This window comes from Eumetopias jubatus, unplaced genomic scaffold (assembly GCF_037043125.1).
Source record: "Eumetopias jubatus isolate StellerSeaLion01/CBP00866 unplaced genomic scaffold, mEumJub1_p1.0 scaffold_7, whole genome shotgun sequence".
NCBI lineage: Eukaryota > Metazoa > Chordata > Mammalia > Carnivora > Otariidae > Eumetopias > Eumetopias jubatus.
Window position 1 is genome coordinate 5,698,265 of NW_028274813.1, and position 20,500 is coordinate 5,718,764.

The window sequence follows — 20,500 nt, forward strand, 5'->3', positions numbered from 1 at the left end:
GTGCTTTTGTTCCTGGTATGGGAATGATGTTGGACTTGAAGATTGAAACATTTATGCTGTGGAAATGAAAGTTTCTGTTCAGTTCTGTCAGTAAGAGTGCAATAAGATTGTTAATAAGAAAGTAACACTTACTGAACTCTTCCATTTGGTGAACGTTTTAAGTAGTTAAATCTTTGCTTTAGAAGCCCCTGGGAAATGAGGAAAATGTAAAGGTTGTACTCAAACATCTTCCCATTCTAAAGTTTAACCACTGGAAACTGTTTTTGTTATGAGCACTCACAACAGCCTCCTTAAAACTTGATGTTTTCATACCTAGAAGAGCATGAAAGATGACAGCTAGAGAAAAATGTCAACATTAGCACAACAGAGGTCTGCTGGTACCAGAAATATTTAGTAGACAATTACTGAATTCAGTAAAACCAGGTACACAGTTTGTACTATGTGGAATTTTAGAAGAAGTAGGAGTAAAAATCTTACTAGTGGAGGGTTACTCTGGATTCTTTTTTACTAGATGTCCGTTTACTTTGAGGCTTTCCAGTTTCTTAAAATGTTTGAATTACATGGTCTCCTTTTTTTATCTTTAATCTGAAGTAGCTTTTAGAAATGTAACTAATCATAGTGTATCTTTATGTGTGTGTGTAGTTTGATGACTATCTTCCACTGGGAAGTTTTTTCTTTAGAAACTGGTTTGCTTTTCCCTGGCTGCTGTGTGAGGTGCTTCTGTTGGGGGTGGGGACGAAGAGTTTCAAGTGTGTCTCTTCTCCTTGTACCTAAGTCCTGGGAATGGAGCCATGATTTTGTTCTCCTGTTAGAGGAGCAGAAGTCATTTATTACTATGGCATTAAACATTTTTAACAAGACAGTGAACATATCTTTATTCTTATGTCACTTGGGAAGTTGCTTGTGGCCTGTTGTTTTCTCAGTTAGCTAACATTATATTTGGGCCCATTATTTTACCATTGAAGACTATTTTGATTTGCTCTGCATCCTTTTTCTTTTGCTACAGTCGTAGATGTGTTTATTTTGGACATCGGTTCATTCCGAGTTCTGCTTAACCAGTTAAAAGTAATAAACTAAGGGTTCCTTGCTTTTACATTTTTCTAGGTTTCATTTTTGTTGCAGTCACAGGTGTACCTTACTTGGCAAAATTGACTTCTGTACATTGGATTTCCTGACATCATCTTGTTTTCCTAGTCCTAAAATTGGAGATGTTAAATATTTTGATCTGGAAATAGAATTAATTTGCATAATGCTTATTAAAGTAAAATTGAAATTTTCACAAAATATTAATATATATAATGTTTGTACTAGAAAGGAGTTGAGCTTTTTTTTTTTCTAAAGTTGCTTAATAGTGTTATGTAAAGAAAGCTTAGTTAGCAGAATTGGCAAGATTAGAAGTCCTACTTTTGTTGTTAAATTTATCCAGTAACTCAAGCCAGAGATTAGCTGTGTCGACTCTATTTCCATTTGGGGGTTTCCTCTAGTTTTTAGAAATAAACAGCTCTGAAACAAGAGGTATAAACACAAGTATTGCCAATTTGCAACTGAAATAAATTTGAATGGAAGAAAAATTCCAGATGATTATAAAATTCAAGTACCAAAGTTAAGACTTTGAAATTATTTCTTATTCTAGTACTTTCTAAGTAGAAGTTAATTAACAATCAGGATAAACCCAAGTGGAAGACAGGTCCAACCCTGAAGTTAAGATTTTGAAAGGGATCTGAGTGATAACTGATTACCAAGCCAAGTAAGATCCTAACCTGTTACTTGTCTAGCTTCAGTGATGGGGATGTGGAGGGTGGGTAGGGAAAAGGGACAGAGCAGAAGAAATGTTTTCACTCTTTTTCAGAAGGGACTAAGGAATTGTCCAGAGGATGTAGATAATCAGGTGTCTACATGGAACTCTTAATAAATGTGCAGTGTTTTAGGCTTATTACCTATCTATAATCCTGAATTTCACTTTTCAGTTTTTTTTAGGATATATTTCTTTTTTTTTTTAATTTTTTATTTATTTATTTGCGAGAGAGAAAGAGAGAGAGAGCACGCACATGAGGGGGGAGGGGCAGAGGGAGAAGCAGACTCCCTGCTGAGCAGGGAGCCCGATGTGGGACTCGATCCCGGGACTCCAGGATCATGACCTGAGCCGAAGGCAGTCGCTCAACCAACTGAGCCACCCAGGCACCCTAGGATATATTTCATTAGCACATAGCAAGGTCTAAAAAATTATATGACTAAGTGGTTTAAAGGTTTCAGTCTCAGGAAATAGGCATGACTCTTCAATATCAATACTTTTCCAGTGAGTACAGTTAAAAGAAAGTAAGGATTAGTATTGAAAAATAACCACTGAAGTTGCTTCTGCCATATTTACTAATGATTAACAAAGTTTTCCATTTGTTGATTGTAATGACTTAGCATTGCTACATGTTATCGTCACCTGAGTAGTTATTGCAGTTTCTTGATCCACGACAAGAGTGTAGCATTGCAAATCTCAATATGGGCTATGTGAGATTGGGCAGAAGTTTATTTGGAAGTTTTGCTCATGTTTCACATTTAAGCTGAGGCCACTTCTGTTTATTTGGACAAAGCCAGCAAGATGGCTCTATACTTTAAAAGGCCAAAGAGGTAAAACCTTTACATAACATGTTTTACTACTGTAAGGGAATATTGTTATTTTGAACTTCAGAGGTGATAGCCAGCCTTCCAAGCCTTCACAAGTGGGTTGGTTTTGAGGTGAATCCATGAAACACTATTGAGTATCAATAAAGTTTGCCATCAAGGTGTGTTGGTGAGGCTCTGCCACCAATTGAGCCTTCATCTTGCACAGAATTTATTAACCTCTCTGAACTTCAGCTTTCTCATCTGCAAGGTGGGTATAATATCTATATCTATTGTGTAAAATGCTTACCTCGGTTCCTGATAGAGTAAGTGCCGGATTGATGCAGTTATGATGAAGATGATCAAGTTGGGGACCTGCTATAGGACACTGTGTGGCAGGGATGATGGTTTCAGTAATCTGGAAACAGTGTGATAGCATGAAAAATTGCATTTAGGTTCAGACACTCATTTGATATAGCACATCTGTCTTGCTGATCAGTTTATGAAACAGGTTTTAGTTGATTACCATCTTACCCTAAAGGCTATGGGAGTGCGCATGTGTCACTCATCTGTGCATTTCAGATCAGATACTCAAGAAATGTGCACTGAACTATTGAATGCGCTCCTTTGTTTGCCTGACTCGTAGGAAAGCTAGGGCAGTCTCCAGCATATTAGTAAGATCCCCTTGATTTGAGCTCCAGGGGAGGCGATTCCCACAGAGCTGTGTCCCTCTCAGAGCTCATCCAAAGGGTTTTGTTGCCTTGGGAAAAAACTGTTCACCAAGGTGGTTTTGTCCACTTTTGAGAAGGGATATGCTAAGTCTGGAGAAGAGAAGACTTTGTTGAGGGGACAGAAAGCGTCTTCGGAAATTTGAAGGAGTTGTTTCTTTTGAAAGGTGGAATTGGGAGGTGTCAGAGAGGATGGTGAACTTTCAGACCATGTGCTGGAGCGGCTCATGACATGGAGGGGGACAAGTGGCAGCTGACAGCAGCGCCCTGTGTAGGGAAGCAGAGGAGCACCCCCAGAACCACTCAGCAGCAGCAGGCCACAGGGGGCGCATTTCTTCTTGGCCATGACATGCTGCACCCTGCCTCTCCCAGGGGTTTTCAGACCTGAGTTTGCCAGTGGACGGCAAGGCACTCTGACACCTGTCATTGCTTCATGACCTTAGGTGTTGTTATTTTAAACATGTGCGAGGTGGAGCGTTAACACAGATAACCTCAAAAGTCTCTTCCAAACCTGGTATTCCACAGTTCTAGAATCTCGAGTCCTTATGGGAGGAATGTGGGTGGTTTGAAGGTAATTTCTTGACAGATTACAGCTGTTTCTTAACATTTTTCTATTTTATTTTAGAAAGAGATAATAGGAAATGATTATTCATGATACCAAATGATTCTTTGCTTTATGAGAGGTTTTTCCCCCCAACTTCCTTTAAATAGGAGCCTCATTTTAAGTGTATTTACAATTTAATTGAACAGCAGTTTAAAACTGAAACTCTTGTGTATTGAAAAGTCAATCAGAAATGGCTTAAGCGTTTCTAAAATTACCATGTAAATTAGTGGAAAATTAGCAAAAAACACTATAGAAAGCAAGAAACATCTGTATTTTTTTAAATCTCAAATTTGTGTATATCTATCTATCCCTGTCTGTCCATCTATTTATATGACAGCCCAAATTGTTCTGTATAGAGATTGAAATTTACTTACATGTAACTTACAGGCCTTTATGCATCCCTCTACTTAAATAGCTACTGACTTGAAATTAATTCCACCTTCTTGCCTGCCTGCTTGCCTTCACTTCTTGGTACCTTTGAGTTGTGGCACATCAGCACCTCTTTTGATAGGGATTGGAATGATGGATGCTGGTTATCTGTTTAAACTGGTAAAGTTCGTATGGCTTAAACCCACTGTAGGCCCTGCTACTGTGTAGAGAGTGCATATTTCCCACATGCTAGCTCCAGTTAACATGGTCGCATGCAATACTGGTCTGTGGATGCCTTCTCACTTTCTGTAGGACAGAAGACACTGCACAAATACTTTTCAGTTGGAGAGTGCTTTAATTTTCCTAAGCCGTCATCCTGTAATCGGTATATTTAATTCAGAGTGTAGTGATCTGATCCTAATGGCCTGCCAGGTATTTTAGTGAGATTCTTTTCTTCCTGCACAAAGATTAGGCAGGCTCTCATACTCCCATCAAGTACATTTACAGCTGGGTTCCTGAGGTGGGAGGAGGAAGCCATAGGACAATTCTCTGCTTTAGTCAATCCAGCTGTAAAGTAGGGTAGATTCAGGATACATTGAAAAACAGATGCTGGGTTGGAGCTAAAATTTTCTGGTTAAATTGCCAAATAAGTGTAATCAAAAATGTTTATTCTATTTGTATTTAGTTGAAAGCAACTCAAGAAAAATACAGATTTATGTACTTCTCATTTAGAATTAAAAAAAAAAATCCACCCAGCTGAAACCTATCTCAGTGTGTTCAGTGTACGTGAGCTAGACTTGGTAATAATGGTTAAAGTAGCTCCCTCCCTCACTGTCCCCCACCCATTAGCCAAGTTGTCTAAATGTGCTTTATCTTATTTCTCCTGACTTTTTATTCCACCATACAGATTATATATAAAATAACCACTTGCTTGGTCAGAAGTGGCTGGTGATTACAGATGCCAGTTCCTATTGGTCAGCAATTTAAATAATTGAATATTTTACAGTTTTATTTATTTTATGGTTTTCTAAAGTATTTTATCTACTAATGGGAGAGATTGTTGGTGGGCTTCCTAAATAGTTTATAGTGTCTTCAAGAGCCACATTTTGAGGATTCTGTAGATTTTTAAAATATCTTGATGGTGAAGAAACGTAGACATGTGTGAAACTCCTGGCTTCCTGTTTCTTTTCATAGATGCCCTTCCTTTGAACTATAACTGTTTGTAGAGTCCATTTGTCTATCAATCCTGTATTGCTTTTCTGCTTAGTTTCTTTTGTCTTAAGTATTTTCTTTTTTTACTCTGTACTTTGGTTTGTCTCCAGGTAATTCCATAAGAATTTGTAAATGATACCTGATTTCAGTCTGAACTTTGGGAAAAAAACTTTCAATTAGTGTTGTACCTTCTAGGTAATATTTGGAATTTAACTTGAATGTGTGTGTGTGTCTGTGTGTGTGTACATGTGTGTACACATATTTAATTTAGACATCTTTATACTTGTATAAGTATTTGAAATAAATATTGAAAATAAATATTTGGTCTCTGTAGGAACTTGATGAATTTCTAGTAGTTTTTTTCCAATGGGGGCATAAAGGATGCTCAGGCTACCTGTTTGTTCATTTGTTGAAACCTGGAATCTAGCCCCAGATCAGCTGAAATCACAATGAAAATTATTCATTATGTGAAACACATTCTTGAATCGTAAATGAAAAGGGTAGGTAGTTATTTCTAATCCATAATGTGGAGGAAATCTTCATTAGCTAAAAAAGGCAGACGGGGGTTGAATTTAGGAAACCACTCAGACTGGATTCTAACACCTTTAACGCTAACTGCATCTTAAAGTTTAGTCATCCTTCTTTAATTGTACTTTTTCTCTTGCCCCTTTCTGTTCAGCTACTTCTCTTAGGTCTTTGAGGAATTACCCATGCTGTGAGTCTTGGTTCCCCACCTCATCATCCTTGACACCTGCAGGGCTGGCCTGCCTTCATTTTGTGTTCTCTAGTGGCTGGCATAGTCCTAGGCACATAGACGCAGGAGAGCTTGTTTAATGGAGTGCATGCATCTGTATTCAGAGCCTGCCTATATGCTGGGAATGCTACAGGATTTCAGGTTTGAAGCTGTGGGTCCATGGTTTGGTGGTTGTGGGCTCTTGGCCAAGTCACAGCCATGTTTAAGCCCCTCAACATGGCTGTCATCAGCGCTGGCCTGTGCCGGCTGGGGCAGGGGGTGTATCTGGCCAGTGTGGAGCACCCTGGTCATGATGGCCCACAGAGTTTCAAGCTGTGTTTGGGCCATAACTCTTTTTTTTTTTCCTGTTGGAAGTGGACTGGTTCCTGCTTTGTTGCTTTCTAAGACACCAAAGACACTTAAAAAATTTGGATTTGTATTTATCAGAGATTTTCTGTTACGAAAATATCCAAAGCTTTTCTAATGATAAACTATGGACTCCCAAAAGAAACTGTCTTTTAATTTTAAGGGTAAATTCTGTGTATTTCATGTATACATAAAAATTTACAACATTATTTTTAAGAGTCATCTTAGTTCTTTAGCAGAGGTAGATAAATATTTAGTAAATGTTGCATTTTGACTACTGTTTTATTCACCGGTGGGAGAATATACGGCAGTGGTTCTCTGACACAAAATCTTATTGTTGTGATGAGAGATAAACTTTACCCATGAGTAACACTGATGTATCCAAATATGATATCTAGAGATTTTCATTCCTTCAACAAGTATTTGACCTTCACCTGTGTCCATGGCACCGTGCTGGACCCTGTAGGTAATTTAGAAATGGAAACTTTGGGTTTTTTCTGCCGTGAGACAGCGGGCAAAATAGGCACATCAGTAACATAGACTGTGGTGTGTGAGCCTCTGGAGGCTCTGGAGCTGGGCTCCAGCAGTGCAGGGAGGGTGACCTTAGGCGAGAGGTGGGGTCTTAGCCGAGATGTGGAGACACGTGTTCACCCTGGGGTAAAGGCATACAGGCCTCAGTGATGGAGGAAAGAGTGAGGGTGAGCAAATGACAGCCAGGCCAGGGGCGGAGGGAGGGCAGTGTGTGGGGAGCTGGTGGACTGTGACAGGGCCCGATGGTCAGTGGGGTGAAAAGAAGTAAATGTGTATACTTCTAGGTATACTTTAGCTAGGGATGTCCTACAGAAACTAGAAGAATTGGTGCCAAACCATATCTAATCTCGAGGTAAATGCATGTCACAGACATCGATGGTTGTGCAAGCTCAGAAGATTGGCTGCTGGGCTATAGAACTGGGTACAGAGAACCCTACCCTTTGGAATCCTGAGTTCATTCAAACTGAAGGCTGGGCGACAAGCCCATGACTACCTCTGATTCAGTGCACAGGGGCCCGAGCTTGGTGGGGACTCCCAGGCAGAGCAAGTCCAGGGCAGCTGGGGAGCTTTCCAGGAGGGGGTCAGTGCAAACCTGGTTTCTGGGAGGACAGATTAAGCCCCGGCCTGGACCTTGATTCTGTACCCTAGGGAGGTACGTTCACTGGGAACAAGGACAGACAGCCCCCTCAACCTTAATTAAGATGAAGTGAGTTAACGTCACTGTGTAAGATTCTTACTGCCTTTCCCAAGCAAGCTGCTTTCTCTCCAGTAGGGTCTATATCCCTGTGGGAGGGAAGCAGTCCAGAGAGAGTTGCAAAAGACTGAATCTCAAGGTAAGCCAAGACTTTAGCATCTATTAATCGCCTTGAACTTGGCTTGTTCTTACTGACTTTCATGGGTTCAGTCTATGAAACGAATAGAGGAGCCTAGAATTTCCTCAAGGACATTGGGGATGTTTTTTGGCTGCATCTTTACGTTTGTGAAACATTTTGTCAGGAGAAGACAAAGGGGGTAGTGGAGGATAGCTTCTTTCCAGAAAGTGGGGAGAGCGAGCAGATCCCTGGAGTGTGCCGTGTAAAGGGGTGATGGGTAGAGTGAAGGCAGGTGAGTAAAGTGGGATGGGGCGTGAAGGACCTCGAGGGCTGTGCTGGGGAGGTGGGACCACCCTGTGAGCTGTGCAGAGACCTTGTGCTGAGCAAAAGAAGCCTACATGTTTGTGATACGAAGTTCAGGAACAGAACAAACTAAGTGATGGTACTGGAGTCAACGCGATGGTCCCTTGCTGGGGATGGCTGTGACTGGGAAGGGGCCCGGGAGGCTCGGTGAGTGCTAGTACCTTACTGGAAGTGCTACCCAAGCACCTAGCAAGCAGTGCACTTTATACCTCCACTTATAAAGGCTAACTGTCCACGTGTGGTGGGAAGGAGATTGGAGGCGGGGAAAGAGAAGCCGGAAAGTTAGAAGGAGCTGGACGTGAGGGTCTAGCTGGGTGTGGCTTCAGTCAATGTCTCTATAAACACTCCCCCGGCCTTTGAAGGCTGTGCTCCATGTACCTGCTCTCCCCAGTGCTAATTGACGGATGTGTTTGGAAATTTGGCCTGCATTGTATTTCTATGCCTATTACTCATTTCTAAAAGCCGGCAGTTTTCTGGCTTAAGGAAAAGACATCTTGAGAACAGTTGTTTTAAGTATTCAATGGCAGAGTATTACTGCCAAGGGAATCTGTTGTGTTTTCAAATCATTGTGACCAAATCTTTAATGGCCTCTCACCTGCGGCAGGAATTAACACATTTTCTTAATGTTCCAAGGAGATTGAAGCTTGGGTAGGAGTTTCAGCAATACAGATTTTGACCTAAGAGAGCTGCCCAAAGGAGGCAGCGCTTTTCCCTGGGAGCTCATGAGCACCCTATGCAGAGAGCCTGCTGTGTGCTGGGTTCTGGGCTGGAAGTTGGGGACACAAATAGAAATAGGACAGGGTGCCTCAAGGAGCCTGTTACCCGGGAGGAAAGCCAGTGTGTGAGCAAGTCTTGCAGTGCAGTGAGATCCAGTGGTAGAAGAAGTGGTACAGAGGAGGGCATATTACAGCTAGGGGGATCAGGAAGAGGTGATACCGGCAGGGCTTGTAGAGGAAGCAGGGTACTGAACACCTGACTCATGTATTGCAGGTAAGGGGTGGGGTGGGACAGATGGAGGGACAGGGCACGGAGGCACGAGACGACACCTGTATGAGGGACTGGGCACCATTGGTGGTGGTGGAGCCCGAAGTGCTAGGGCAGGGATGGCAGCGTGGGGCAGATTTAAGTGGTAGCGATGGGCTTGGCCACAGAGACCTGTAAGAGGCTAGTGTTACAGTGTAAACAAGAGATGAATTCAGGAGGCGGGCAGGAGCAGATAGCGGGCAGTTGGCCACATCCAGGGGTGTGGGCCCTTGGTAGGGTGTTGTTGGGTGTCACGTCTGGAAGACCTTCTAGCCCTCCTGCCCCCTGCAGTGCCCTGTGCTTTTGCTCTGCGTTTAAACAGAGGCAGTAGGGCAGTGGCCAAACTTGAGAGTCACACAGATCTGAGTTCCAGTTCTAGCTTCATTTCTTACCTGATGTGTGACCTTGGACAAAGCTGAAGGACTTCACCTTTCTGAGAATGCCATCTAAAAGATGAGGGTATGATCTGAGGCGCCTGGGTGGCTCAGTCGGTTGAGCATCCAACTCTTGTTTTGACTCAGGTCATGACCTTAGGGTCGTGGGACCAAACCCCACATCAGGCTCTGCACTCAGGGTAGAGTCTGCTTGGGGATTCTCTCCTTCTGCCCCTCCCCCTACTCATTCGCGCGTGCATGCGCGCGCTCTCTCGAATAAATAAATCTTAAAAAAAAAGATGAAGCTATGATCTACTGATAGAGGGTCTAGGAAGATCAAATGAGGAGATTATCTTAGCCCAGCACCTGGCAGAGCATAAGCACTGCATGCATACAGGGTCACTGGTGCTGTTTTAATTGATGATCGTTATCTCAAGACAGGTATCTACATGCTGGGAGTGATGGCAATCTGGTAATCCCTGCAGGAAGACCTGGGGGGAGGTAGGGGTCTGCGGACAGAGTGAAGAAGCCTGTTTGGTAGTGGGTCCTCACGCTGTGGGGGCTGGTGTAGGAGAACATGGCTGTCTCGGGCTCACTTTCCCCAGGCCTGCTAGGAGAAGGCGAGGGTCCTGGAGTGCCTCATCAAAGTGATGTTTTCAAGTTGTTTGGAGCCTGACATGCAAAAGACTTGCAGACAGGGCTGAAGGGAGAGGCCAAGCAAGCCCATCACCAACAGTGGCCAGTTTCTGTGGTTCTTCCTGCAGAGCTGTATTTGGAAGTGTAAAGTCCTTTCCAAGGGGGGATCTGGGGATGGGTAAAATAGAGGAAGGGGATTAAAAGGTACAAACTTCCAATTATAAAATAAGTCACAGAGATGTAACATACAGCCTAGGGACTATAGTTAATGATACTATAACAACTTGGCATGGTGACCGATGGCAGGTAGACTTGGGATCACTTTGTAGCGTGTACAAATGTTGAATCACTGTGTTGCACACCTGAAACTAATACAATATTGTATGTCAGCTACCCTTCCAAAGAAAGAAAGAAAGAAAAGAATTAAAGAAAAAAAAAGTCACCCCCCTAAAAAAAGTCTTTCTTTCTAGACTTGTGGGTAGTTTTGGTCATCTTGGGGTCAGGTTCAGTGGTTCTCCGCAGAGAGCCCGAGATGCGGAGAAGAGCAGCTGGTGCTCCGATCAGGCCGTGCCTTCACTCTTGGCCATGAGCAAGTGCACGTGCGGAGCGTTACTCTCTTTTAAGAGGCTAGTCCTTCACTTCAGAAAAAGCCGCTTAAGCTCTTCCTCCTTCTACCCCCACCCCCATTTATTTATTTTTTTTCTGCTTCTGATCTCAGAGCAGCTAATTCCGTGCTGCAAAGGTTGTTGCAGATACTTCTTTTTTTTTTATTTTATTTTTATTTTTTTATTTTTTTATGTTGCAGATACTTCTTACCTGTTTCCTTTGATTCTGGGATGATGTGCACTGTGTATCGCACACTGTTTTAGAAGGCTTGTTAGATACATGAAGTTACATGTTGTATTTCACACCTTAGAGACAGAAGAAACATATCCTGGCCCTTTGAGGTAGGCGGTTTTCTATTATGTTAGCACACGGGCCCATGCCCTTACTTCCGATGCAGTCAGGGATCATCTATATAATGGGAGAGTATGTCTTTCAAAGCTTTTATCCCATCCCTTCTGGTTCCCCTTTGAGGTGACGTGTAACTTGTAAGAGGCATCGTGGTGTTGGTTATTAATCAGCGTGTAGGTTGCTGCAGTAGCTACTTGGCTGGGTACTGTCCATCTTTGCTGGGCTGTCGTCCTAAGGCGCTTCTCTCTGGTAGAGGAACGCGGGCCAGACGCCTCAGGCAGCCTTTGCAGTCCTCCTGCAGGGGGCGGACTCTCAGGCCCCACTGCTCCCTGGCCACCTCTCGACCTCTTGAGCCAGGCCCCTTTCCTCCTGGGGGGCTCCCCCTGGGGCGCCCTCGTGCCTCCCCCATTCCTTTCCTGGCCTGTGAATCTCCCTACCCTTTCTTCACACATCCTGATCCCTTACTTTCCTCAAGGCGCGTCTTGAAATCATTGTGCTGAAGCGTTTTCAGATGAGTCGTCTCACAGAGCCTGTGCCCGGCGTGCTGTTGGTGTATTTATGTCCCGCGTATGTATGCCTCATCTGCTTATACAATATTGTGGTCACTTCTCACCCAAGGCTCGTGGGTGGTCAAGGTGCCGCGTTGGGGGATGCTGGGAGACCTTGTTCCAGTGTAGGATCTGCCATCACCTTCCCGTGAGACCCTGGGCAAGGCACCTTGAGTTTTCCAGTGAAACAAACCCACAGAGTTAGAGTAGCTCTCTGAGGCGTCTTTGAGCTCCCACATGTCTTCAGCATTTGTCCTGAGAGCCTAGTTTGCCGCTTGTGGTGCAGTTGCTCTTAACGGGAAATGATTCTTCCAAAGCAAAGTGGGGAGAGGAGATGGAGGTTTTTGTGCCCATATAGCAGTTTGTGATACACGTGTGCATATGCATCTTTATCTGTGTAGTGTCATGGAGTAAGCATTTGAGCATACACAGTAAAAATCTGTGTAACTTGACAACATTCCAGAGTAAAATTTGCCTCTCCTGTAGTTTTTGTGGGTGAAAAGGAATGAACTTTTCTTCCAGAGACTACAAAGCAATTTTTTTTTTCTTTAGAGAGCCTCCAAATACTAATATTTGGTACACATTTCTTTTTCTGGAAGGAAACTTCAGAATATGGCACTCATGAGGTAAGATGCTAGCATCTTGAGGCTAAGCCACTGCTGTGCCACATTTTATTACTTGATTTGATTCTTTGGAAATGTAACACTTTTTGTCTTTTCTCTTCTCTGTAGTTGGAAAATGGGTAAGAAGAGTCGAGTGAAAACGCAAAAATCAGGCACTGGTGCTACAGCAAGTGTGTCACCGAAGGAAACCTTGAACTTGACTAGTGAGCTGTTGCAGAGTAAGTTCCGCCCTGGGCTTCCCGCCCTCCCGTGGGGCTTTGTGCCTTCACACCTTCGCGTCCTTGGGCTACGCAGAACAGCCTCTGGCCCGGGGAGGCAGGAAGTGAGACAAATCCCAACTCGTTAGCCACATGACCTGGGCACATGTCAGAACTTCTCTGACCTGCCGTCTCCCCGTTCCATAAAGCTGGGGATATTGGTCGTGGGTAGTGATGAACGAGGGCTGGATGAAACAGCGAACTGCCCAGAACATGGGCTTCCCTGGGCTCCGGTGGGCAGGGACCTACTCGACTACCTCGGGCAGATCATGCCACCCTGCCGAGTCCTGGTGTCCACAGCCGTACGTACAGCCTGCCTGGGGAGGGGGAGGGCCGCGCCAGCTGTGGCGCATAAAGGTGCGCCGTGGCCCTCAGGCCCAAGGTGAGCACGGCAGGCCTCTCAGAGCAGACCTTTGGAACTCTGCCCCCTTGTTAGAGTGGCTCCCCTTTCGTTTTAGTGATTCAGTAATAGTTTTCCAATTTCTTGGCTCAAGGAAGTTAAATATCTGTTAAGTGCCGGTACTTGCTTTAATACATTAGTGTAAATTGGTAAGTTCTTTTCTTAATGGTGAATTTAAATGGGTGCTATGTAGTTTTCAAACTTAGCTGTGGTCACTGTACTAACTCACTCCATTGTCTCGTTTTCTTTGCCCCTTCTGTTCAGATTATGTGACAGGCTAAACCCCACGTAAAAATTTAGCTTTCTCTTCCCGCCAGAAGCAGGCAGCAACCGAGTCGGGGTCAGGTCCTTCCCCAAGTGCTCCTGTGGACTCCTATGACCCCTGTGGCCCACAGAGCGGTGTGGGCCCCCCATAGAGCACTGAGGTACTGACTGCTTACCACCTCTCTCCTGCACTGGACTGCGGGCAGCTTGAGGACAGGCGCTGTCTTCTTGTATTCCAGGGCCTCAGTCAGGACTTGTTGATGGAAGGATGACTGGTTAACCTTAATAGTTATGAGTCAGCCCATGCGTTATGACTTGTTAGTGTTAATTGTTTACCACATACACTCTTTTCCTCAGAGAACAGAGGTGGCCGTGGGAAGAAGGCTCTCTCTTTAAACTCATACAGTTGTTGAAAAAGGAAAGAGCTTGCTGATAGGCCGGGTGCCCAGGGCACAGCCTTCCAGAACCACCAGCACCAGTCTCGAGTGCTGGTCTTTGCTTCTGGCCCTACAGCAGAGTCTCAGCTTCCTTTTGAGCAGTGACTGTGCCATCTCATTTTTTGACTCCCCCAGAGTGCTTAATATAGAGCCTTACACATGGATGTGCAATGTTTGTTGAGTAATTTTCCTTATGTCCAACTTAACTGGTTCCTTTAGAGAGCCATTGTTCTAGGATTTAACTAGAAAGAAATGTTGACTTTTAAGATGACCTTTTTTTTAAATCCATCTAGAAGAGTTTTCAGGGAAATGTTTTGCATTTTTAGCCTAGCTTTTTAGATTTTCCCATGTTCAAGTATATTCTGAGGAGAATTTCTGAACAGCAAGTGTAAGAGAGTTGCAAGCTCAGTGCTCACACTTAGGTACGGGGGTCCCCGTTTAGTAAAGTGGCATGTGGTTGGGTTCGGAGGGTTTATATGCTTTGAAAAGTATACCTGGTTAGTACTTCCCACGTTTATCAGCATGGCTGTGGTATCTTTGTCCCTTAAAAGTAAACCAGGAGCGGTAACAAAACCCCAGTCCTCTTTGTGCTGAAGACTAGCTGGTTGAGTTGAAAGCAAGCAGTAGTTGAGTGCCATGGCTTTTGTGTTACAGAATGCAGTAGTCCTGCACCTGGCCCAGGAAAGGAATGGGAAGAGTATGTGCAGATCCGGTCTCTAGTCGAGAAAATACGAAAAAAACAAAAAGGTACATTTTCTAGAATAATCTTATTTTAATAAAATCATTTAGAGACTTGGCACAAGTCAGAAATGTTTTGAGGTTATGTGAAAGTCTCGGTGTCATTCCTGCCTGTGGAAGGTCACAGTGGAAGGGGCTTGGAATTTGGGAGAGCTGTACTGGGAAGCTGTCCCAGGATCTGTCCCATTTCTGAGGTGCTGCTACCTGCTTTGGAAGGGGTAAGAATAGGGGAAAAGTGTGTGTATCTAGGGACTAAAATGACACAACTTTTGGGGCACCTGGGTGGCTCAGTCGGTTAAGCATCTGCCTTCAGCTCAGGTCATGATCTTGGGGTCCTGGGATCGAGCCCCATGTTGGGCTTCCTGCTCAGCAGGGAGTCTGCTTCTCTCTCTCCTTCTGTCCTTCCCCACCACTCTTTCTCTCTCTCAAATAAATTAAATCTTTAAAAATAAATAAAATGACACAACTTTTATTTATTTATTTTTTACAAAATATATATTTAGATCTGTTTTTCCACATTGTGTTTCCTTGAGGGTTTGAGGTCAGTACATAATGCCATGAGTGGTCAACACACAGATATACACTAATAGATTAATGTCTTCACAAGATTTATGATGAACTCAAACTCCTCTTGGTTAAATAAGAGATGTAGTTCTATTTCTGAAGCTCTGTTTTTACAGGGTGTATTCAGTAGGCGTCTTAATGATTCTCAGCCAGGCCAGCGACGGGGCCAAGTGTCAGCTTGGAAAAGCCTATTCAATATACCTATTGTTTTTGTTCTGTAAAGCACAAAAAATAAAGATTGGTATGCAGGGCCACATGGAAGGTGGAAGGAGAAAACATAATAAGGAGCCTGCGTTTAAAAGGGTGAGAAGAACCTTCTTAGACTCCATTTTTATTTACTGCCATGAAAGTCAGAAGAGGGTTTGGTTTTTTATTTGCTCTCTGAGGTTTTATTGCGCTCCCGTGTACTTCTACAAACATGCAGTCTTTAGCTTAGATGGTCTCGAACCCCAGATGGTGACGGGTTCCTTTATAATGTGGTTCTTTGCTCTAAATGGTAGACGTGCCAATCCTGGCTCACCAGATCTATAGCGGGACAGTTTTTGTATGTCCTGAGCGTTTGTTGTTAGCAGAGATGGCTAACTACAACTCACACTAAGGTTAGAGCATTCCTGAATTCTCAGCAAAGAGTGACTTCTGTCTCAGAATGTCCCTAACAAAATCAGCTTGCTGCGTATGCAGTGTGGCACAGCCCTGTGCCGGGCTGTCCCGCTGCAGAGATCCAGGTGACTGCTGATGGTGTCGTGTTGGCGTGGCCGCGGGCACCTGGGCTGGGCTCCACACCCTGCTCCTCACGTTTGTGAAGTTCCTGTTCCTCTCCTTTTATTTGTCAAATAAATCTTGGTTTTTCCTCTGTGGCTTTTCAAATAACACAACGCCTAAGAATCTCCTACCCAAACTGAATCAGTCCCACCGGTCAAGTTCTCCCTCCTTCCCACCTGCTGGTCTGATCCCTGTCCCTCCCTCCATCCTTTGTTGTGTTTTCATTATTTGTTTTTAAGAAATACATGTTGCAGATGTAGCTGAAGCCCCACGCTTCTATCCCAGTCCCTTTTTGGCCCCCTTGGGAGTTTGTCTTGACCGAGAATATTTTTCTACCTCTTGTATAACCCCATAAGTAAGTGGTATTTTAAAATTTTGCATAAATGCTATCAGAGCACTTGAATTTTTAAAGATTTATTTATTACTTGAGAGAGAGCATGTGCGCGCATGTGAGAGAGGGGAGGGGCAGAGGGAGAGCATCTCCAGCAGACTTCCTGCTGAACTCAGAGCCCGAAATGAGGCTCCATCTCAGGACCCCGAGATCATGACCTGAGCTGAAACCAAGAGTCAGACGCTTAACCAACTGAGCCACCCAGGCGCCCCAGAACACTTGAAGTTTTAGAAACACGGTGTTCTATTTTGTTTTCTTTGTAGATACATATGATCCAACTCATTCAAACTGTTCAACAGAATTCAGTTGCAGAGCTGTCCAGTTTTGTGCTCTTAGAATCAAGCCTGTAGTGCTCATCCTTATACACACTTCCTGTGTGCATGTCAGCTACAGATTTCTATGTTCTGGGAATTCTGCTGAAGCAAAGCTGCCTATGAGACACAGCATGCTGGACTTAATGTGGGGGGGGTGGCTGCTGTTATGTGTGAGGTGGTGAAGCCCTCCCCTTTCTACTGAGTCGCCTCACAGAACCCAGTAGTCAGTAGCTCTATGTCCTGGGCTCAGCAGACTCTTCTCTGCAGCTGACGAGGGTTTAGGATTGTACTTCGCTTTTCCTGCCACTAGTTAGGATATGTACTGTGACTGTTCTGTGATTTGTTTTTTTGTTGTTTTGTTTTTCTTTCCTTGTGATTTCTCCTTTTGTCCATGGGTTATTTAGAAGTGTTCTGCTTAATTCCAAATATTTGGGAATTTTAAGATTTTTTTCGTTGATTCTAATTTGATTATGTTGTAATCAGAGAACATTGTATGATTTCAGTCCTTTCCAATTTATTTAAACAATTTTTAAACCAGTTTATTTTTTAAGCTTTTCTTTTTAAGATTTTTTTTTAAGATTAAAGCCTAACTGCCATACAGTATTGTATTAGTTTCAGGTGTACAACACAGGGAGTCGATACTGCATACATTACAAAATGGTCACCCCCGTAAGTCTCGTTACCTGGTGATGAGTTTTGATTTCAAGATTGGAGCGTTATCACTATTTCCAGTGTGTGTTTTTTAGTTTCTGAGAGCAGAAAGAATGGTATGGGTCCTAAATATAGCTCTTGTTTTCTGACACATGGATTGAAACAGGTCTGTCTGTTACTTTTGATGGAAAAAGAGAAGATTACTTCCCTGACCTAATGAAGTGGGCCTCTGAAAATGGAGCCTCTGTTGAGGGTTTTGAAATGGTCAACTTCAAAGAAGAGGGCTTTGGTTTGAGAGCCACAAGAGACATCAAGGTGAGTTTTGATCCCTTGTTCCGGGAGCCCTCGGTGTGCTTGGATTGTGCCACAGGGCGGGCACAGGATGGGGAGACAGGTGTCTGGGCTGATTCTGACTCAGGGGCAAGCAGGCAGTGCACCGTCAGCACTCTGCTTCCTGCTGCAGGGTCTCCGGGCTGACCAGGGGCCTGGAAGAGCCTTACCAGTGTTCTAGGCAGCCCCTTCCGGTCTATCTTCTCTGGGAGCCATGCTGCTAACCAGTGACCTGGGGCAAGTCAGTTCATGCTTCAGAGCCTCTGTTAGGAGACCACAGAACATGCCTCACAGGATTCTAAGACTTCAGGAGAAGGATGTAGGCTCAGGCGGTTGGGGGGGGGGGCACGCAGGACCTGTGATAGAGTGGGTGTGCAGGGGGGTGGGTTGGAGTGGAGGGTGGGCAGTGTCCAGGCTCAGGTGGTTGGGGGGGGGGGCACGCAGGACCTGTGACAGAGTGGGTGTGCAGGGGGGTGGGTTGGAGTGGAGGGTGGGCAGTGTCCAGGCTCAGGCGGTTGGGGGGGGCACGCAGGACCTGTGACAGAGTAGGTGTGCAGGGGGGTGGGTTGGAGTGGAGGGTGGGCAGTGTCCAGGCTCAGGCGGTTGGGGGGGGCACGCAGGACCTGTGACAGAGTGGGTGTGCAGGGGGGTGGGTTGGAGTGGAGGGTGGGCAGTGTCCAGGCTCAGGCGGTTGGGGGGGGGGCACGCAGGACCTGTGACAGAGTGGGTGTGCAGGGGGGTGGGTTGGAGTGGAGGGTGGGCAGTGTCCAGGCTCAGGCGGTTGGGGGGGGCACGCAGGACCTGTGACAGAGTGGGTGTGCAGGGGGGTGGGTTGGAGTGGAGGGTGGGCAGTGTCCAGGGTGCTTACTTGTTTTCTGGAGGGGGATCTGAGTGGTTGGCAGTGCCACCTACTGACACTGTACCACCAGAGCTGAAAGGGAAAGAAGAAGAGCAGTATACACCTGGTAAGGGACAAATGCTTTTCCTCTGCTCTGGGTCCTTCCTTCCAGATGAAGGGAGCAGCAGTACCCTGACATTCCCAGCCTCTCTCTGCCCCTCACTCGTGCCTTTCTGAAAGAGGAGGCGTAACCTAATCTGTTTGAAGATTTGGGAAGAAGGAACCAGTCTTGGCCTGTTTCTTGGTGGGAGCTGGTTGCCCATATGCATCCATTGCGCTCTCTCCGCTGTGTGCTTTACAGGGCAGGCCACACGTGGGGAGGCCCGTGGGGCTCCAGTTCTGCCTGTAACTAGGTGGGGGAGTTGGTCTAATTCTGGGATTCAGTAGGTGATATTTTGGGTGACCATCTGTTGTAGTCTTGTGTCTCTCGCAGTGGGTTCAGAACTTGGATGGAGGAAATGAGTGTTATTTATTCGGGTCCCCTCAAACCTCAGGCAACGTTTTTGGTCAAGTTTAGTTAACCTTTCATTGATAAGTTGATAAACCATATGCCAGTTTATTAGATAGCTATTAAGTGTCTAGTGTATGAATAGTACCTTGCTCAATATTATACCAGCCTTCCAAAAAAACTGAGGTTTCTTCCTTCATGATGTTTATAATCTATATATAGTAGGAGAAGAGACACACATAAACAGAATCCAAATGGTAGACATTGGCAGAAGGCAAGAGTAACCAGGATGTCACACATTCTTCTCATGTATCAGAGAACCATCATTCATGTGGATGCTGCCCCAGTTATCTTAACTGTGGTCTGTCTTCACCGTGTGCATTTTTTAAGCTTTATTGAGGTATAATTGGTAAAAAAAAACTGCACATATTCAATGTTGACATTGTGATGGGTTGGACGTGCGCACACACCCATATCGTCACCACAATCGAGGCACTTGTCTTCGCATGTTTTAAGCAGTGTAGGACATATACAGCACATGCCAAAAAGAAACCTCTCATGTTGGCAAAAAATGAGATAATGTTTTTGGGAAAAACCTCAGTAAATCAAAATATGTCCTAGGGACTTGTGCTTTTGCTGGTAACTGTTGTGCCTTAAAGACAATCATGTTGAGAAAGGAATGTTCCTCTGGCTTAAAAAATACAACAGCAAGAGCAGTTTACATCGACAGGTTCAAGTTTTTATTGGAGATAGAAATTTTGTTTTGTTTTGCTTTTCGAACTTAAAAACTTGAGTGCAGCAAAGAATTAATAGTTTTGTGCTCCACTCCAAATGGCTATGTTTACTTCAGATTAAAGTTGAAAGTCCCATTTTTTTTTCTTAATGTATATGGTTAGTTTTTCTATTGGAAGTAGGATTTTAAACCCTGCTTGTACTCATCTAAGTATACCACAGATATTTACATTTAAAAATACATTTCCGGGCTCCTGGGTGGCTCAGTTGTTAAGCATCTGCCTTCGGCTCGGGTTGTGATCCCAGGGTCCTGGGATCGAGCCCCGCATCGGGCTCCCTGCTCAGCGGGGAGTCTGCTTCTTCCTCTCTCTCTGCCCCTCTTCCCTACTTGTGCTCTCTCTCTTTCTGTTTCTATCTCAAATAAATAAAATCTTTAAAAAAAATAAAAATACATTTGATAGTTAGAAATGAAGTGCTAACTTGTAACCTTAAACAGTATTTCATGTGTGTTGTGTGATTGGCTTTCTGACCACAGATGAAGGGGCTGAAGATTGTGACATGTTTTGATGATTATATGATTTTCTTATTTTTTTCCTCCTAGGCAGAAGAATTGTTTTTATGGGTTCCACGAAAATTACTAATGACTGTCGAATCTGCTAAAAATTCAGTGTTGGGTGAGAATAATTTCTGACTGTTCAAGGCAAAGTGCAAATGATAAAAGTATGAAATTTTATTTTGTGGCGCTAAGGACCATATTTGGATGTTTTCTCAAACTAGTGAAATGTTCCCCCAAATTCACATTGTTTTGCGTGCTTGTAATCTGACATAGTAGAAGAGTGTTGG

General features: G+C 44.3%; 1 protein-coding gene across 5 annotated transcripts in view; it reads left to right on the plus strand.

Moving 5' to 3' along the window:
• Window positions 1-20,500, plus strand: part of SETD3 (SET domain containing 3, actin N3(tau)-histidine methyltransferase) — a 77,918-nt gene that overhangs the window by 1,889 nt on the left and 55,529 nt on the right. For 2 of the 5 annotated variants that reach the window (XM_088024459.1, XM_028099419.1), the window contains 5 exons: window positions 12,448-12,474; window positions 12,580-12,689; window positions 14,484-14,576; window positions 17,416-17,564; window positions 20,259-20,331. In XM_088024459.1, the coding sequence (XP_087880585.1) occupies window positions 12,461-12,474; window positions 12,580-12,689; window positions 14,484-14,576; window positions 17,416-17,564; window positions 20,259-20,331 (439 nt within the window). In that variant the 5' untranslated portion in view covers window positions 12,448-12,460. Of the gene's footprint in view, window positions 1-12,400; window positions 12,475-12,579; window positions 12,690-13,392; window positions 13,554-14,483; window positions 14,577-17,415; window positions 17,565-20,258; window positions 20,332-20,500 lie in introns of those variants that run through there. The other 3 variants (XM_088024458.1, XM_028099427.2, XM_088024461.1) reach the window with 3 other exon arrangements.